General features: G+C 48.6%; 1 protein-coding gene across 1 annotated transcript; it reads right to left on the bottom strand.

The window, feature by feature from the left end:
• Positions 1 to 3,758: 3,758 nt before the first annotated feature.
• LOC123412304 (LRR receptor-like serine/threonine-protein kinase RGI5) lies at positions 3,759 to 8,174 on the bottom strand. The gene is made up of 2 exons (XM_045105260.1): positions 4,997 to 8,174; positions 3,759 to 4,336 (listed from the first exon to the last, which is right to left on the bottom strand). The coding sequence occupies exons 1-2, from the start codon at positions 7,839 to 7,841 to the stop codon at positions 3,951 to 3,953; spliced, it is 3,231 nt and encodes a 1,076-aa protein (XP_044961195.1). The 5' UTR covers positions 7,842 to 8,174; the 3' UTR covers positions 3,759 to 3,950.
• Positions 8,175 to 18,109: the final 9,935 nt, after the last annotated feature.

The raw sequence follows: 18,109 nt of genomic DNA, 5'->3' as shown, positions 1-18,109 counted from the left end.
AAAATAGGATGTGAAGTAGATCCGGAGGCCATAGTGTTCACTAGAGGCTTCTCTCATGATAGCAAGTATTACGGTGGGTGAACGAATTACCGTCGAGCAATTGATAGAACCACACAAAGTCATGATGATATCTAAGGCAATGATCATACATATAGGCATCACGTCCGAGACAAGTAGACCGATACTTTCTGCATCTACTACTATTACTCCACACATCGACCGCTATCCAGCATGCATCTAGTGTATTGAGTTCATAACAAACAGAGTAATGCCTTAAGCAAGATGACATGATGTAGAGGGATAATTTCATGCAATAGATATAAACCCCATCTTTTTACCCTTGATGGCAACAACACGATGCGTGCCTCGCTACCCCTTCTGTCACTGGGTCAAGACACCGCAAGGTATGAACCCAAAACCAAGCACTTCTCCCATGGCAAGAATTATAGATCAAGTTGGCCAAACGAAACCCACAACTCGAAGAGAATTACAAGGATATGAAATCATGCATATAAGAGATCAGAGGAGACTCAAATAATATTCATAGATAATCTGATCATAAATCCACAATTCATCGGATCTCGACAAACACACCGCAAAAGAAGGTTACATCACATAGATCTCCATGAAGATCATGGAGAACTTTGTATTGAAGATCCAAGAGAGAGAAGAAGCCATCTAGCTACTAGCTATGGACCCAAAGGTCTGTGGTGAACTACTCACGTATCATCGGAAAGGCAATGGTGTTGATGAAGAAGCCCTCCGTGTCCGAATCACCCTCTGGCACGGCACCAGAACGGTCCCCAGATGGGATCTTGCGGAGACAGAAGCTTGCGGCGGCGGAAAAGTATTTTCGTGGCTCTCCCTGGTGGTTCTGGATTTTTAGGGAATTTATATGCAAAAGAAGTAGGGCAAAGGAGCCACGTGGGGCCCACAAGCATGGTAGGCGCCCCCAGGCCACGGCTAGGGGGCTTGTGGCCTCCCCCGGGGTCCTTTGCCTTGGTTCTCAAGTTCCATGCGTATCTTCTGTTACGGAAAAAATCATTCCGCGGGTTTTATTCCGTTTGGACTCCGTTTAATATTCCTCTTTGAAAAAGGTCAAAAACACGGAAAAAACAGAAACTGGCACTTGGCACTGAGTTAATAGGTTAGTCCCAAAAAAGATATAAAATAGCATAATCATGCATACAAAACATCCAAAGTTGACAAGATAATAGCATAGAACCATCAAAAAATATAGATACGTTGGAGACATATCAGGGGCGATGAAGCTGCTTCGGTAGTCGTGGAAGGAGTTGATAAGAGAGCGTCGACGAATGCTTCAGCTGATGTACTTTGAGGTGGTGGTGTAGACACTTGAGGTGGTGAAGGAGCTCATGGAGCTGATGCACATGCTGATGAAGATGGTCTCGTCTCTCGAACTGGTACGGTAGAAGATCTAGCATGTGTCCTGAACTGAGTGCGAGTCTAGAGTGGATTTTCATCATCATCACTAGAGCTGGGAGAAGGCACTCCATCTACTTCCTGCTTCAATTGGTTGACCGTGGTGACGAGTTCAGTCACCTTGACGTCTAGGTCATGAAACTTTGTTTCCACAATCCTCTTAAGGCTCTTCTCATTCAGCAGAATGTCACTCATGTTCTTCTCCATATATATGTGAGGGGACGCCCCTATTGAGACACCAGTTTCACCCGTTCTCTCTCTCTCTCTCTCTCTCTCTCTCTCTCTCTCTCTCTCTCTCTCTCTCTCTCTCTTCAAGGCTCTTCTGATTCAGCAGAATGTCACTGATGTTCTTCTTAATATATATGTGAGGGGTGCCCCTATTGAGACACTAGTTTCACCTGTTCTCTCTCTCTTTCTCTCTCTCTCCTCAAGGCTCTTCTAATTCAATAGAATGTCACTCATATTCTTCTCCATATATATGTGAGGGGCGCCCCTATTGAGACACTAGTTTCACCCGTTCTCTCTCTCTATCTATATCTCTCTCTCGTTCTCGCTCTCTATCTCTCTCTCTCTGCCTTATTCGGGTTAGTTGTCCAGACATATAGGGAGAAAGTGTGGGTGTGAGGGGTGTCATACAACCTGGACATATCGGAAGAAAATAAAGGGCTTGGTTGGGTAGGATTTTTTTTCTTGCTCTTGATCGAGCCCTACTCGGCCATCCATTCGGACATACAAGGGGGAAGTGAAAAGTTTGGTTGTAGATGCTTTGAATGGCAGTTGCGAGTATCCCATTTTTTGATGTTCCATATTCCATTTCACCTAATTTTTTATGAGAATAGGGGATATGTGATACTCAAGTTTACTTCTAAAGTTAGGACTATTCATATATTCTTGTTCTTTTCTTAAATTGAAATTTTTAGAATTTTAGTGGTTGAATTGTACTCTCATTTGCAATCCTTAGTTTGTGCATGTTCATGAGATTTTTTTCCTTTACACCATGCTTGGATTATCGTCCTACTCGTATTTGGCCGGTTTAAGATACAAATCTCGGGGCATTTTGTTCTCTACAGATGAAAATCCAGTGTTGATAGGCAATATACATGGATAAAATAAATAAGGGTGTATAAACTTACACACATCCTAACTATATAGGAGTGTGGAAAACAGAGGAACATGCCTCTCGCCCAACTATACACACATCCTAACTATATGTGGCGTCGTCTGATGGAGCCGTAGGACTTGGGCGATGGGGCTGCAGCCCGGCTTCTTCGACGACATAGGCCTCCGTGATCATGTGGTGACGCAGGGGCTGGGTCCCGCGGTGGTGACTACCTCAATGAGACTGGTGACGGTATGGGATGCCTCCTCCACCAACAGACCAGGTTCGATGCGGTCCGACGGGTGACTACCTCAATGAGACTGGTGACGGTATGGGATGCCTCCTCCACCAACAGACCAGGTTCGATGCGGTCCGACGGGTGACACATGCGTCTCTTTCGTAGACGTCACGTAGTGCTTGTCATCGACAGGTGAAGCCAATGATGGCTGCTTCCCCGACATGCATGACGGCTCATGCGGAGCCCTCAAGTCATGCCTAGTGTCAACGTCTTACACGATGGCTCTCATGGAGGTGTCATGTTTAGTCTCTCGCTCCTGGATTGAAGTTGTGTAAAGTTGTATATTTCTCGTTTTGGGTTTGTCCTTTATTGTAGGCTTTGTCGTTGAGTGAGTGTCATGAGTCATTTTGGCCTCGGGTTTATTTTTATTCTTTTTTTGGGTCGATGTTATTTGTCTGCTGGACTCATATTATTTAATATATGGTTGTGTATATATCACAATGGACAAGCAGGGGTGATCATCCTTTCCGAAAGAGAAAGAAACTATATGGACGTGGTAGACTTTTTGGAAATGCTCCTGGGTAAACAATAACTTCAAAATGTATTATTATTTTTCCAAAAAAAACTGATTCTTTTGTGTGGATGTTTGTATTAGGGTCGCAAGTATGCTTGACAATTTTCGTGTGAACGGAGCGGTAGGTTTTCGTCCATGAAAAAAAATTGGGATGACATTTTGGGTAACATTTGATATTCAACTTGTTTTTTTTTTTTTTGAAACTTTGGAGATAGTATTTGAATGTGACTATGAATACATAAAAAACTTGTTGGCATTTAAAATATTATTTTTACGCTCCTGGGAGCGAAATGAATTTCCACATGAGATGTTCTTATATTAGCCCGGTGGAACTATTCAGAATCACATCACATACAAACGAACTGCAAAATGAAGAGCAAACTGTAAAACTGGGAGGCGCATGATGCGTCGGGAACAAACACTAATAACCGGGAAATTTCCCATTCAAGTTCCCCAGAATGAGCTACAAACGTCATCTGAAACTGTACAAGATACCCCTAACCAAAGCTAGCTAGGAAATTATCAAAAATCCTACTCCTTTTTCCTTTCGCATATCATCTCCTGATCTCCTGAGTCCGCCGCTAACAATGCTCTCGTCAGCCTTCCTGGCTGCCAGGCTTGATGAGCGGCTGCTGCGACGTCTTGGCCCACTCCTCCGGCGGGCTCTTCACCTCCTTGAGGAAGGCCACGACCTCCTTCATGGTCGGCCGCTCCCCCGGCGCCGGGTTCACGCAGAAGATGGCGATGCCCAGCGTCTGCAGCATCTCCTGGACCAGCTGGTCCGGCATGCCACGCAGCTTCGCGTCCAGGATATTCACCGCCGGCTCGTAGCTCCCCATCTTCTTCTTGGCCCACTCCACGATGTGGAGGCTGTCGCTGACCATCGGCTCGATGGCGCTCCGCCCGCTCAGGATCTCCAGGAGCACCACGCCATAGCTGTACACGTCGCTCTTCTCGGTGATGTTCGAGGTGTAGCCGTACTCTGAAACGAAGAAAAGGCAAATGTCAAACCATTGCGCCATGAAACTGAAATCATCTTTTATTTTATTTACTAGTGGTTAGTAGAACAATAATTGTACTACTCCCTCCGTCCTAAAATTATTGTGTTAGATTTGTCTAGATATGAATGTATGTATCTAGTTACATTTTAGTATTTAGATACACTCATTTCTAAACAAATCTAACACAAGAATTTTGGGACGGAGGGAGTACTACTTTGTATTGCTACACTTCAGTATAATTACGCAAATCAACAGAGTGATGTGCTAAGCATTGGAATCAGCAGCATGGAGTCAACGTGCTTCAGTGAAGAAGGATGCTTGTGATGTGAGAAACTCTAGCAGTGCGAGTACTACTAAGGAAGGACAATGTCAGTTAATACCTATAGTCACCCGCTTAGACTACAAGATATCGACATGGTCCTGGATGAAGAACCATGTTAAGCTTACTAGAAGCAACCACAGGTCAAAGATTCTTGCTTAGGTAACGTAACAGCACTACCCCAACAAGTCACTGAGCTGTGGGATCAATTGGTGAATGAGTTATGAGTGTACACTATCTGTCTACGGTTACAAATGCTGAAGATGGTAAGAAACAGTACAAAATAAGAGAAGGTGAATGCAAGTGAGTAAAAGTCACTTGCCTGGAGCAATGTATCCGTAAGAACCGGCGATGCGCGACATGGCGTGATGATAGTTGGGGGAGTTCATCAGCTTGGCCAGCCCAAAGTCAGCCAAGTAGGCCTCATACTTTGAGTCGAGCAGAATGTTGTTGCACTTGACATCCCGGTGGAGTATCGCCGGGACGCAGTCATGGTGCAGATAGGACAGCCCCTGCGCCGCCCCGACCGCGATCTTGTACCGTGTGTCCCAGTCCAGGCTCCTGTTCTCGCTGAGGAGCTCCTGCAGGTTACCATTAGGGACGTAGTTGTAGAGCAAGAGCTTGACAGACTTGTTCGAGCAGTAACCAAGCAGCTTCACAATGTTCCGGTGCCTGATGTGACCCAATATCTGAATCTCTGCGGCGAAGGCGTCGATCGGCTCCTCCTTGGTCGTCTTCCAGAGCTTCTTCACCGCGATGATGTCGCCGTTGGGCATCTCGGCTCGGTACACGACTCCCGAGCAGCCTTTGCCGATCACATTCTCGTCCCTCAGGCACTCCAAGATGTTGTCCACGCAGAAGTTGAGCTTCTGGAACGGCGTGAACGTCCACGGGTACGAGAAGTCGTTGCCGGCGGCGGCCGACAGGCTCGTCGCCTTCTCGCCCTCGAGCCTCCTGCTTCTGTTGAACAGGATCCAGACCACCACGAGCAGCAGAGTGATCGAGCCTAAAATGGCGCAGACAAGGATCACTGTCCTGACGGTCTTCAGTGTGGTCCGACGAACCATGTCTGACGCACAAATGTGGCCGTCATAGGACTCACACAGGCTGGGGTTGCCGGTGTAGGAGTTTGACGACAGCGTCTTGAAGAAGGGCGTCACGGGGATGGCGCCGGAGAAGTTGTTGTACGAGATGTTGAGGGACGTCAGGCTGGTGAGCGCCCCGAGCACCGAGATGCTGCCGTAGAGGCCATTGCTTGACAGGTCGAGCGACTGCAACTGTGTCAGGCCGGACATCTCCTCCGGAAGCTCTCCGACGAACTTGTTCCCACTCAGGTCCAGGCTTATGCTCAGGCTTGACAGGGCGCCGATCTCCGGCGGTATCGGGCCGGAGAAGCTGTTGTTGCTCAGGTCCAGCATGGTCAGCTTCTGCAGGTTCTGAATCGACTTGGGCAGTGGCCCGGACAGCATGTTCCTGCTGAGGATGAGCTTGTTGAGGTAGCTGAAGTTGCCGAAGCTCGCCGGTATATCGCCGGTGAGGTTGTTCATGCTGAGGTCGAGCTGCTCCAGGTTCATGAGCGCCCCGAACTGCGGAGGGATGGGCCCCGTGAAGCTGTTGTTGTGCACGTCGAGCAGCTCCAGCACCGTGATGTTGGCGAGCTCGGCGGGGAGGTGTCCGGTGAACCTGTTCGAGTACAGGTCCAGGAACACCAGGTTCTGAAGCTTGCCAATCTCCCTCGGTATCTCGCCGGCGAGCTGGTTCTCGCCGAGCCGGAGCCGGACCAGCGACACGCAGTCGGCGACGCTTGGTGGAAGCGGCCCCGACAGCGCGTTGCCGAGCAGGAGCAGCTTGCTGAGCTTCTGGAGCCCGAAGACCTCGTCGGGGATGCCGCCGGTGAGCCGGTTCTTGGACAGGTCCAGCGCGTACAGCTCGGTGCAGTCGCCCAGCGACGGCGGTATCGAGCCGGTCAGCGCGTTGCCCCAGAGGAACAACACCTGCAGCGCCTTGAGCTCCCCGAGTTGCGCCGGTATCTCCCCGGAGAGGCCGTTCTTGTCGAGCTGCAGGGCGGTGAGGCTGCTGCAGTTGCTCAGCACCGCCGGTATGCGCCCCGTGAGCTGGTTGTCCGACAGGTGCAGCTGCTCGAGCGCACCGAGACGCCCGAGCGCCCCGGGCACCTGGCCTGATAGACGGTTGCCCGACAGGTCGAGCACCACCAATGCCGAGCAGTTGGAGAGCTCCGGCGGGATCTTTCCGGAGAGGGCATTGCCCCAGAGCAGCAGGCTGGTGATCTTCTGCAGCCTCCCGAGCTCCGGCGGTATCGGCCCGGAGAGCTTGTTCATGTGGAGGTAGAGGTTGCGCAGCTCCACGCAACCGCCGAGCGCCGCCGGCACGGGGCCAGACAAGCCGGTATCGTATAATGCCAGCGTCTGGAGGTTGACGAGGTTGCCGAGCTCCTCAGGGATGGGGCCAGACAGACCGGTCGCCGCGCCGCCGAATACGGTGAGGTTGGATAGCGCGCCGAGAGACGCCGGAATAGGGCCCGACAGCCCCGGGTTGCCCCCGACGCGGAGCTGCTGGAGCGCGGTGAGCGCGCCCAGGGACGCCGGGATGGTGCCGTTGAAGAGGTTGTCCTGGATGCAGAGCACCTCGAGCGCGGAGAGGTTGGCGAGGGAGCGCGGGATGGCGCCCATGAAGCGGTTGGAGTTGAGGAACAGGTACTGGAGCCCGGACAGCGCGCCGAGCTCGCCGGGGATGGCGCCGTAGAGCGCGTTCGACGAGAGGTCCAGCACACGGAGCGCGGCGAGGGACGCGTAGGACGGAGGGATGGTCCCGGAGATGTTGCAGGTAGAGAGGTTGAGCAGCTGGAGCGAGGAGAGCGAGGCGAGCGGCGGCGGGAGGGTGGAGAGGTTGAGGAAGGTGTTGGGCAGGGAGAGCGACACCACCCGGCTCTGCGGCGAGCAGGTGACCCCCTGCCACGAGCACGGGGTGGCCGCCGACGGGTCCCAGGACGGCAGCACAGGCGACGGCGCCGTCGGGAGCAGCGACAGCAGCGCCTTGCCGTCCGGGGACAGCGCCGCGGCCGGCCGGAGCACCAGCGCGGCCACCAAAAGTGCCACCACGGGGACGGCGGCGACCAAGAACCCGCCGCGCCGGTGCGTCATTCCCATCCCGGCGATCAAGAAACCCACCGAAAAAGGTTTAAAAAAAACGAGCGTGTCTCTTCCCCACCTATCCGATCAGCGGCGGCACGGCGAGCTCACCGCCGCATGGGACCGGGCCGGAAACCCCTCTCGCTTGCTAGTGGGAGGAGGCGGGAGGTAGGGGATGGCGAGGCATGTGGGAGTGGAGTGCGAGGAGGAGGCGAGCGCGGGGCAGTGAGGTGGCGGGGGAGCTTTGCTTTGAGCCGGTGTTTGCTTGAGCCGCACCCAAGACGCATATGGAGGAGGAGGCCGGGAGCGGAGACGCTGCTCCCTGTCTGCCTCTCTCTTCACTTCTTTTGAACACAGACAGTGAGGCACGCACACTCTCTCTCTTCGGCTGTATTTTTATCTTTGGGTTAGCTTAAACCCTTGAATTGGGGTTAGTGGTGGTAAAACCTCGCTTGTCCTGGTCTTGGGAGCGGCAAGTACTTAATGGTGGCTACGGATGGTCTCCTCGAGTGAGTAGGTCGGGGGCTAAAGCCTAGCCGGTAATGTGCACTTGTTTAATTGCAAGTTTCGTCTCGTCTTGCTTGCCTCTAGCAATAGCAACAAGCATTTGTTTTCCTGCAATCATTCTTGATGGAAAACTCCGTCGAAAGTGAAACTACTCTTCTACTCCAGAGCTCGATTGCATTTTACCTTTATGAATAGTAAACTCATAATTTTTGAAAAAGAATGCTTTATTAATTAAAAAAAATAAGCATTACCTTCGACTTCTGCATACTAAGACGCACACACTCAAACAAGATCCTCCGATAAAACAATAAAAATAAGAAGACGAAATACATAAATCAGGTAAAGTCCGTATAATGCCTAAAGCGGAGGTGCATCAATTCTAAGATCATGTTGTCATTCATGTTGGGTAAAAATATCCCTCATCGTAACCTCTAATCGTATACACACCCCCGTAAAACAGGTCTCAAAATAGTAAACTAATAATAATATATCAGAATCATTTTTGGCAGCAAACAGTGTTGAATCTTGTACATACTTTATCATGTCATTTTTACTTCACATGTAAGATTTGTATAAAGTCAAACTTTATAAAATTTGATCAACTTTATGGACAAAAACATCACCATTTTGCAATATGAAATTAATATCTTTAGATGTGTCATGAATTTAATTTTAAAATTTTGATGTTGTACATATTGATATTCTTCATATAAATATGGTCAAACTTTACTAAGCTCAACTTCAAAAACTATTATATACGGAGTAAAAAGGACCTCATGGAGCGCAATTTTATGTGTTTCTAATAATTTGGATGAAAAATACCAAAAATCTTATGGAAAGCAACATTCAAAGAGAACTTTATGAAAATCTAGTTTTAAAGTTTTAAAAAGAATTGACAAAAAATATATAAGATGTTACGAGGGTGACGTATTGATATCCCAAATTCTAAATTAAAACACGTTACAAGATGTGAGATATGAAGAAAATAAATTCAGCGATGAATAGTGATGCTACTATTCGGCACTATTCCATGATGGTGTTGTTATTTTCATAGCTCACATCATGTGGTGTGTATAATTTAAAAAAATCAAAACATGAAAATACCATTTTCTCATGGTTTTTACTGATCTTTACCGAATGTTGATTTGCATGTCATACTTTCCCACAATACCAAGCACTTTTGTTCTTCACAAAAATGAGAGAATATCACATGAAAACCAACATTCAGTGGAAATTGATGAAAATCACGACGAGTTTCCTTTTTAAAGTTAAAAAAACTAAAAATACGAAATGTTAAGAGGACGACCTTTCATTTATATGCAAAGTTTCAGGTTCAAATAAATTATAGGGTGTGAGCTATGAAAATAGAAACAAATAGCAATCAATAGTTCTAAACAAAACCAACATTGAATAGTTTCAAACAGTAACAGACTATTTATTGCTAATTTGTTTTTTTTATAGTTCACACCCCGTAGTGTGTTTGAACTTAAAACTTCACATGACAACATACACTCTTAACATCCTCTATTTTTTCAGATTTTACAAAACTTTCAAACATCGTTTCCAAGAAATTTTAATTGAATGTTGGTTTCTACATGATATTCTCCCATACAAAATACACATGTATAACATTTGACAATGGTTGTTAACTTCGGAATTTTTGAGTCCTTTTTTTGCAATATAATTTTATATTAGACTGTTTACAAGGATGCATTTGAGCTCAAGGTTAGAAATTCCGTGTCTCGTCGGTACCTCTACATTTCAGCGGAGCAATGAAAAAGGCGTCCATCATGTGCAAGCTCAAGGAGCTAGGAAGGATGGAAGAACAATTGTAATCCTGTCGAAAAAGGAAGTGGCAATGAACGAAACACGCGCTTCATGGACTTCGACGATTCGATCTGGCGACACTGATGCTAGAGCATCGTTCATTTTCCAAAGGTGTTGTTGCCACAAAACATTTTCCATCATACTTGTGATGTCAATGAATAATTGGTGTGGGTAGGTTATCATTGCAACTTGCTAATTATTGTTTTGATCGATTCGGAAAAACTTTTCACTGCACCAAGGCATAACGTCGGTCGTGTATGTCTTTGTTATTTGCAAGTGTAATTCTTCGTGTGTTAGTATTAGCTATTTACATCATAACGGAAGTCGGACATGTGATCATTCTATCTGTATCCCGTTGGTACTTCATTTTAACTTTATAAATCCACTAATTACTTGAGGAGCTATATATCGGTATTATCCTTCGTAAGCCTATCATTTTAAAAACTGACTGCATTTTTGTGGTGTCTTTTCTTGAAAATGTTTATTTGGATAGGTCGCCCATCGTTGATCTTAAGATGAAACCACTGAGTATTTCAAAGATAATGATTAGTCTCAAGATATTTAAGATCAACAGAAGGGCCAATAAAATGGCGCACGAGATAGCAAAGTTCAGACTAGATAATAGGTCGATGGTTTGCTTATAAACAGTGTTATGCCCTGCGTGACCAAAGTTATAACAGATGATGGTATGAATGTTATTAATTAATTGATAGGAAGGTTTTTTTTCAAAAAAAAGGAACGTTTGTGCCTCAAAATGCTGCTACTCCCCGCGTGTACGGGAGGTCACTAGGTACCGTGACAAGCATGTGAGAACCGCGCTAGTGACAAGGGCCGTGTGGGATTGCGTCGGGATAAATAAAACGCATCCAGCCTATACCTAGGACTAGGAGCCGCGCCACGTGACGACGACATAGCACCGCGCCGCGCTCTCTTGTCCCGTCTCCTCCTCCGGCCCGGCGAAACGATGGCTTCCCTTCCGTGCTCCTTTTAACCAAAGTTTTTCTCGTCATGACCAAACGTCCTTTCGATCGCTAGTAGCACGGGTCAAAGAAAGGAAATGGCGTTGCTTGGCTGTCACGAGTTATTATTGGCAATCATCGGCTGTTTGGTTTGGTTTGGTTTGGTTTGGCCACGCAAAACATGGAGTGCTGATGCTGCTGGATGTTTTTTGGCCGTGTTGTACCGGTGCTGAGTACAAGAACGGCCCCGGGAAATAGGGGTCGTACCGGCGGAGCTGCGTTCAACTAGCGTGCCATGGTCGCCTGCGTGGATACACAAAAGTTATTTCGATAGTGCTCCGTATTCTGCTGAAATGTAGGAGTGCTACTAGCCAGAGAACCGGGCCACTTGATACTCAAGTTCCTAAATTGATCTTCTCTTAAGCTGATAACGTAGAATTCTAAAAATTGTAGTAGAGGAAAAAGGAAGTATAAACAATATTACTCTGTAGTAGAGGAAAAAGGAAGTATAGGACCATAACAAGAGACAACCATCGCGGTGCCTCCGAAAAAGATTGGATGGAGCGAGGCGGAAAGGAGGCGACAACTGGTTCCCTTTGCGAGGGCCGCTATGGTTCCCTCTCCCTTCATCGGCTGTTTCGGCGGTGGGATGGACGGGCAACCTTGGATTTGTGTGTCGGCTGGGTTCTCAGTAGGGTTAGGACATAGAGGGTCGTTGCCAAGGCCGTCACAACGGCGTCACGTCTGAATAAGTTTCTTCGGGCTACGCTCGTGGTCAGGCACAACTTTTGCCTTCGTCTAGGAGCCAGCAGGGTGGGGATCCCCGGATCTCGTCGAGATCGCAAGCGATGGTGTTTGGAGGTCGATCGGCACTAACCTCGATGGTCCTCGAATGGGTGATGAGTGTGTGAAGACAAAGATTCTTCTTCCTCAGCGTCGGTATGATATCTTGCTGTGTTTCTTCCTTCTTCTTTGTGTTGCTGCTCGAGGGGTATCCTGCTTTGTCCGGACAATTTACCGCGGGGCCAAAACCGGATCCTAGTTATCTTCCATCTAAAAGGGGCACATACATCGGCACTCAAAGCCGCACATGGCGAAGGCTGGTGCAGGTGTGTTGGATGCATATGTGTGTCCTTGTCTTTTAGGCATGAAAGCGAAGAAACGGGGAGCAGCGCGATGGCGATTATTAAGTAGTTGAGCATGATGAGTGAGGGAGTCTTGGATTAAGGGGTCCCTGGAAAGCGGGCCCATGGATCGTATCATCGAAGCCCGGATAGTCGACGACCTCGTATGCGGGAAGGAAGGCTCCGAAGACTAGCGTGGGCTCCAAGCTTGTAAATACTAGGTCGGCTCATCCACCCCCGACTATAGTTGGTAACTTGTAAACCCTAGGGGCCCTGGTATCTATATAAACCAGAGACCCCTATCCGTGTAGAGGAGGCCAAATAATCTAGGGTTGAGCATATACGATCTCGAGGTAGATCTACTCTGTAATCATCCTCATCAATCCGATCAAGCAGGACGTAGGGTATTACCTTCATAGGACGGCCCGAACGTGGGTAAACTGTTGTCTCCCCTTCTTCCTACAACCCATCGATCCAAGGTCCACGGTTCGGGACCCCCTACCCGAGATATGCTGGTTTTGACACCGACATTCGTGCTTTCATTGAGAGTTCCACTACGTGATCGCCATAAGGTTCGATGGCACGTCTGGTTATCAGCGAGGAGGTCCGCAATAGGGACTTCTTTGTCCCTGGACAGATCTTCACGTTCGGAAGCATCGTTCTGCACACCGATCCGGCCGGCCACCTCGGTCTGATTAGAATTTTTTCTCCCGGTTAGGAAGTCAGGTTCGGGGCCCTAGAGTTCACCGCCGACCCCCAGGGATACCTTGTGTTAACAGGGCTTTGTCCACCGAGGTCGTGAATCCAATCATCGAGATAAACTTCATCCCTGATCCGGCCTTAAAGCCCAACAGGCTCGGGGCGTCCGAACTCGCGTCAACCGAGCTCTCCCCAAGGACGATTTCAAGTACCGCCGAGGGATCACGAACACCAGCTGCCCCCGAGCACTCAAACGGCGCAAGCACCGCCAAAACCCCAACATTGCACATGTTACTCGACTGGATCCAAGATTTGGGCTTGACTAATGATCAGGGCACGGTCTATGATCGGATCGGGATCAGACCCGACGACACGGATATCCACATCCCGCCCATCACACATCTGGTTAGTACTCTCGAATGCCATGTGGAGGGCTCCTCGTACCAATCACCGGAACTCAGAATGGTACGCATTCCACTCGCCGACCGCGCGGACAAGCTCAATGACCCGGAGCGCCTATCTAGCTCCGGGAACGATTCAGGGCCGATGGCTGGTTTGGTACACGGTCCCGTCAAGGACGCAGCGACCGAACTCATGAGAACACAACCAATGGGAATCGAAAAATTAAACCCAACCACCACCCAACCTGAACATCCCTTGAGAACAGGGTTCGGTTCAAACACGTCCGCGGTTATCCAAAGACCGGGTGAGTCAGTGCACCACTTTTGGGCGAGATTCCTCCTTATTGAAAAGAAGGAAGGACGCAGCGACCATGAGATAAGAGGCGCCTTCTGGACACATTGTAGGGACGAGGGCATCCCCAATGCCCTAGCCCGTCGTCAGGTTCAAACCTTCACGGAACTATCAAACTTGGTACTCAAGTACTGAGCCATGGAGAGCACCTGGCAAATGCAAAAGATGTGCAGCGAGCCTAATCACATCGAGCACAAGAGGCGAATTCAGAGAAGGCAGTCACCCCCATTTATGAGATAGGCTACCTCCAAACACTCGAAAAAGATAAATAAGTCAAAATCAAGGGACAAGACGATCCTCGACACACTACTGGACGAACCATGCCCCATACACTTTGTCCCGTGGGACACACTTTCCACACACAACCTTGGAGCCTGTTGGGTTGTCCGACAAGTCGCGAAAAGTGGGGATGTAATCCTCCAGACATCAAGACATGAAGGGTCTGGGGCACCGCCAAGCAACAGTACGGAGATCCTAACGGTCTATGAAACATTCTCCTCCGCACGCCCGCGAAAGAGAGCCTTCCGAGAGCTCAGTCAAATCAACCATGTAGTGGAGACAAACCCCTGGTCAAACACACCTATTACCTTTGACCAAGATGACGAGCCAGTAACGAACACTGGCCGGACACCTACCGCCCTAGTTCTGAACCCCATCGTAGATGGCTTCAGACTAAGCAAAGTACTCATGGATGGGGGCAACGGCCTCAACCTCATTTATGAGGATACTCTGGATAAAATGCAATTCGACCGATATCGGATCAGGCAAAGCTCAACTACCTTCTGAGGCATTGTCCCCGACAAAGAGGCACGCTGCATAGGACGCATAACACTCGACGTCGTGTTCGGCACCCCCGATAACTACCGAGCCGAGGAGCTCCTGTTCCACATCGTGCCATTCCATAGTGGCTACCACGCCTTATTAGGACGGGAGGCCTTCACAAGATTCCAGGCCATACCACATTACGGGTATATGAAGCTGAAGATGCCAGGGCCAAATGGTATAATCACTATAGAAAGTGATCCCCACATGGCGCTCCAAGTCGAAAATAAGACATCATCCCTAGCCTTGGAAGTACTGGCCGAAACCCTGACCACAGACGAACTAACAACCCTGCATGCCATGGTGGACAAAGATGACGTAGTCCTCGGCAAGCGACCCAAATCCATGCCTTTCAAGCCGGCGGACAAAACCATCAAATTCCAGGTATATCCAACGGACCCAAATAAAACCGCATCCATGGGAGCCCACCTGGAACACTATGCACCTTCCTTTGCAAGAATTGGGATATGTTTGCTTGACATCCCTCGGATATGCTAGGGATCCCCATGGGCTGACCGAGCACAGCCTAAACATAATAGCAGGTTTTAAACCGATTAAACAAACCCTGTGACAATTATGTGAACCTAAGCGTTAAGCCATGGGGACCGGGTTCATCAGGGACATCAAACACCCTGACTGGCTAGCAAATTTGGTCATGGTACCAAAGAAGGATAAATCCTGGCGGCTATGCGTCGATTTTAAAGACCTCAATAAAGCATGACCAAAGGACCCTTTTCCTTGACCCCAAATAGATCAAATCATCGATGCAACAGCCGGACACAACTCCATGAGCTTCCTTGATGCCTACTCCGGATACCATCAAATCAAGATGAAGGAATCTGATCAGGCAGCAACTACCTTCATAACCCCATATGAGCCATCCTGCTTTAACATAGTTCCTTTCGGGTTAAGAAATACAGGCGCCACTTACCAGGACATGATCCAGACATGTCTGGAAAAACAAATCGGCAAAACCGTGGAGGCATACGTGGACGATGTAGTCATGAAGACCCGCCATCTCAGCCAACTCGTAGACGATCTGAGAGAAACGTTTGCCAGCCTACGGGCATACGACATACGGCTTAATCCGGACAAATGTGTCTTCCGAGTCCCAGCTGGCAAACTTCTTCGGTTTATAGTGTCACAACATGGAATCAAGGCTAATCCGGCCAAAATCCGAGCTCTGTCCGAACTCACTATTCCAACAGAGCTACCGCACGTCCAAAAGTTGCCAGGCTGCGTGGCAGCTTTAAGCCGGTTCATCTCTCGCCTCGGCGAGAAGGCCCTCCAACTCTACAGGTTGTTGAAGAAGACTAAAAATTTCAAATGGACCAAGGAGGCCACGACGACCCTGGAGGAAATTAAAACACTACTCGCCAGTAACCCTATACTCGTTGCACCTTACCTAGGGGAACCGATGCTGCTATAAATCGCAGCCACTAATCAAGTGGCGAGCGCAGTCCTCGTCGTAGAACGAGAAGCTGAGGGTCACCAGTTATACATAGAAAGACATGTCTACTACGTATTCGAGGGACTCACCCCATGCAAGACCAGATACCCACACTACCAGAAAATCGCTTACACTGTGTTCATGGTGTCACGCAAACTCACACACTATTTTTAGGAGTGCGCAGTCACGGTGACATTGGAAGTACCCCTGAACGATATAATTAACAACAAGTATGCCACCGGCCGGATAGCCAAGTGGGGCATCGAGCTCCTGCCGTTTGAGATCACCTATAAGCCATGAAGATCTATCAATTCTCAAGTGATGGCCGACTTCGTTGCGGAATGGACGGAGGCCGAACTCCCCAAGGAGTATAGCTCCTATGATCATTGGATCATGTACTTTGATAGATCCAAAACCCTTGCCGGTCTAGGATCCGGGGTAATCCTCACATCTCCTACCGGGTACAATGTCCGGTACGTGCTACAGATTATGTACACCGACTCCAACAACGCAACCGAATACGAAGCATTGTTTCATTTGTCTGCGGATGGTAGTCTCAATGGGTATACAACGGCTTGAGGTATGAGGAGACTCCAACCTAGACATATTGCAAATTAACGGCGAATTCGATGCCAAAAACCCGAAGATGGCATCATATAGAGACGTTGTACTCAAGATATCGACACGACTCGAAGGACTGGGATTCCATCACGTCTCAAGAGACAACAATCAAGCTGCAGACGTCCTTGCCCGCTTAGGTGCGGCACGCGAGCCCGTCCCCTATAACATATACCTGGAAAGGCTCTTTAAGCCATCCGTGGTATGGCAAGACGAGTCTGGGAGCACAAAAGTCAATGGTGCGGAGCAAACCATACCCCCTCCATAGCCCAGCAAGACGATCAAGTCATCAGCGGGCCTTCCATTGAGGAAACACCCTCAGCACATGAGGTCATGGCAGTAATCGCTTCATGGACTGAACCATTCCTTGCCTATCTATTACGCAAGGAGCTCCCCGAGGACCAAACTGAGGCATGGCGCATTATCCGCCGATCTAAGGCATATAAGGTTCATGAGAGTGACCTATATAAAAAGAGCACCACCGCAATACTTCAACGGTGCATATCCGAAGACGAATGGAAGCAATTATTGACTGAAGTACATTCAGGCATGTGCGTCCATCATGCAGCAGCCCGAGCCTTGGTCAGCAAGGCTTTCCGGGCTGGTTTCTTCTGGCCAACAACTCGAGAAGACTCCCACACACTTGTTCAACGCTCCACGGGATGCCAAATCTTCGCGAATAAAATCCATATGCCCCCACAACCCTTCGGACGATTTCGATCACTTGGCCCTTTGCGGTCTGGGGTCCGGACATGGTCGGCCCACTTAAAGTGGGACCAAGAAAAAGAAATATCTCGTGGTGATGGTTGACAAATTCACCAAGTGGATCAAGGCAAAGCCGATTAGTTCCGCCAAATCCAAGGCAGTCATTGATTTCATATCTAGCGTCGTACACCGTTATGGTGTCCCGCATAGCATAATAACTGACAATGGATCCAATTTCACCGCCCAGGAGGTGAAGGATTAGTGTGCAAATCTGGGCATAAAGCTCGATGACACCTCAGTTTACCATGCACAAACCAACAGACAGGTCGAACGAGCTAATGGTATCATCACGAGTGGTATTAAACCATGTCTGGTACGCTCTCTTACATAGTCTGACTGTCATTGGGTGGAGGAACTTGATTCCATACTGCGGGGCTTGCATACCACCCCAAACCGTTCTACAGGATACACGCTGTTTTTTATGGTATACGGGGCCAAAGTGGTCCTTCCCTATGATATCATCCACGACGCACCCCACATGCGTATGTATGAGGAAAAGGAAGCCGAGCTAGATCGGCAGGATGACTTGGACGCCTTAGAAGGCGAGGGTGACATAGCTCGGGCCTGATCAGCCTTTTACCAGCACCAAGCTCGGCGCTATCAAAGCAGAGTAGTTCGGGCCAAGACTGTTGGAAATAAGCCCTAGAGGCAATAATAAATTAGTTATTATTATATTTCCTTGTTCATAATAATCATTTATTATCCATGCTATAATTGTATTGATTGGAAACTCAAATACATGTGTGGATAGCAGGATCACAT

This window comes from Hordeum vulgare, chromosome 7H, assembly GCF_904849725.1.
Source record: "Hordeum vulgare subsp. vulgare chromosome 7H, MorexV3_pseudomolecules_assembly, whole genome shotgun sequence".
In the NCBI taxonomy this organism is placed as follows: Eukaryota; Viridiplantae; Streptophyta; class Magnoliopsida; order Poales; family Poaceae; genus Hordeum; species Hordeum vulgare.
This window is presented reverse-complemented; position numbering and strand designations above follow the sequence as displayed.

Bases quoted from the DNA above. Each gene is read 5' to 3' on its own strand.
- LOC123412304 (XM_045105260.1), bottom strand. From the start codon at position 7,841: ATGGGAATGACGCACCGGCGCGGCGGGTTCTTGGTCGCCGCCGTCCCC. The intron at 4,337-4,996 runs GCAAGTGACTTT...TCTTCGTTTCAG, and splicing joins TTACGGATACATTGCTCCAG to AGTACGGCTACACCTCGAAC.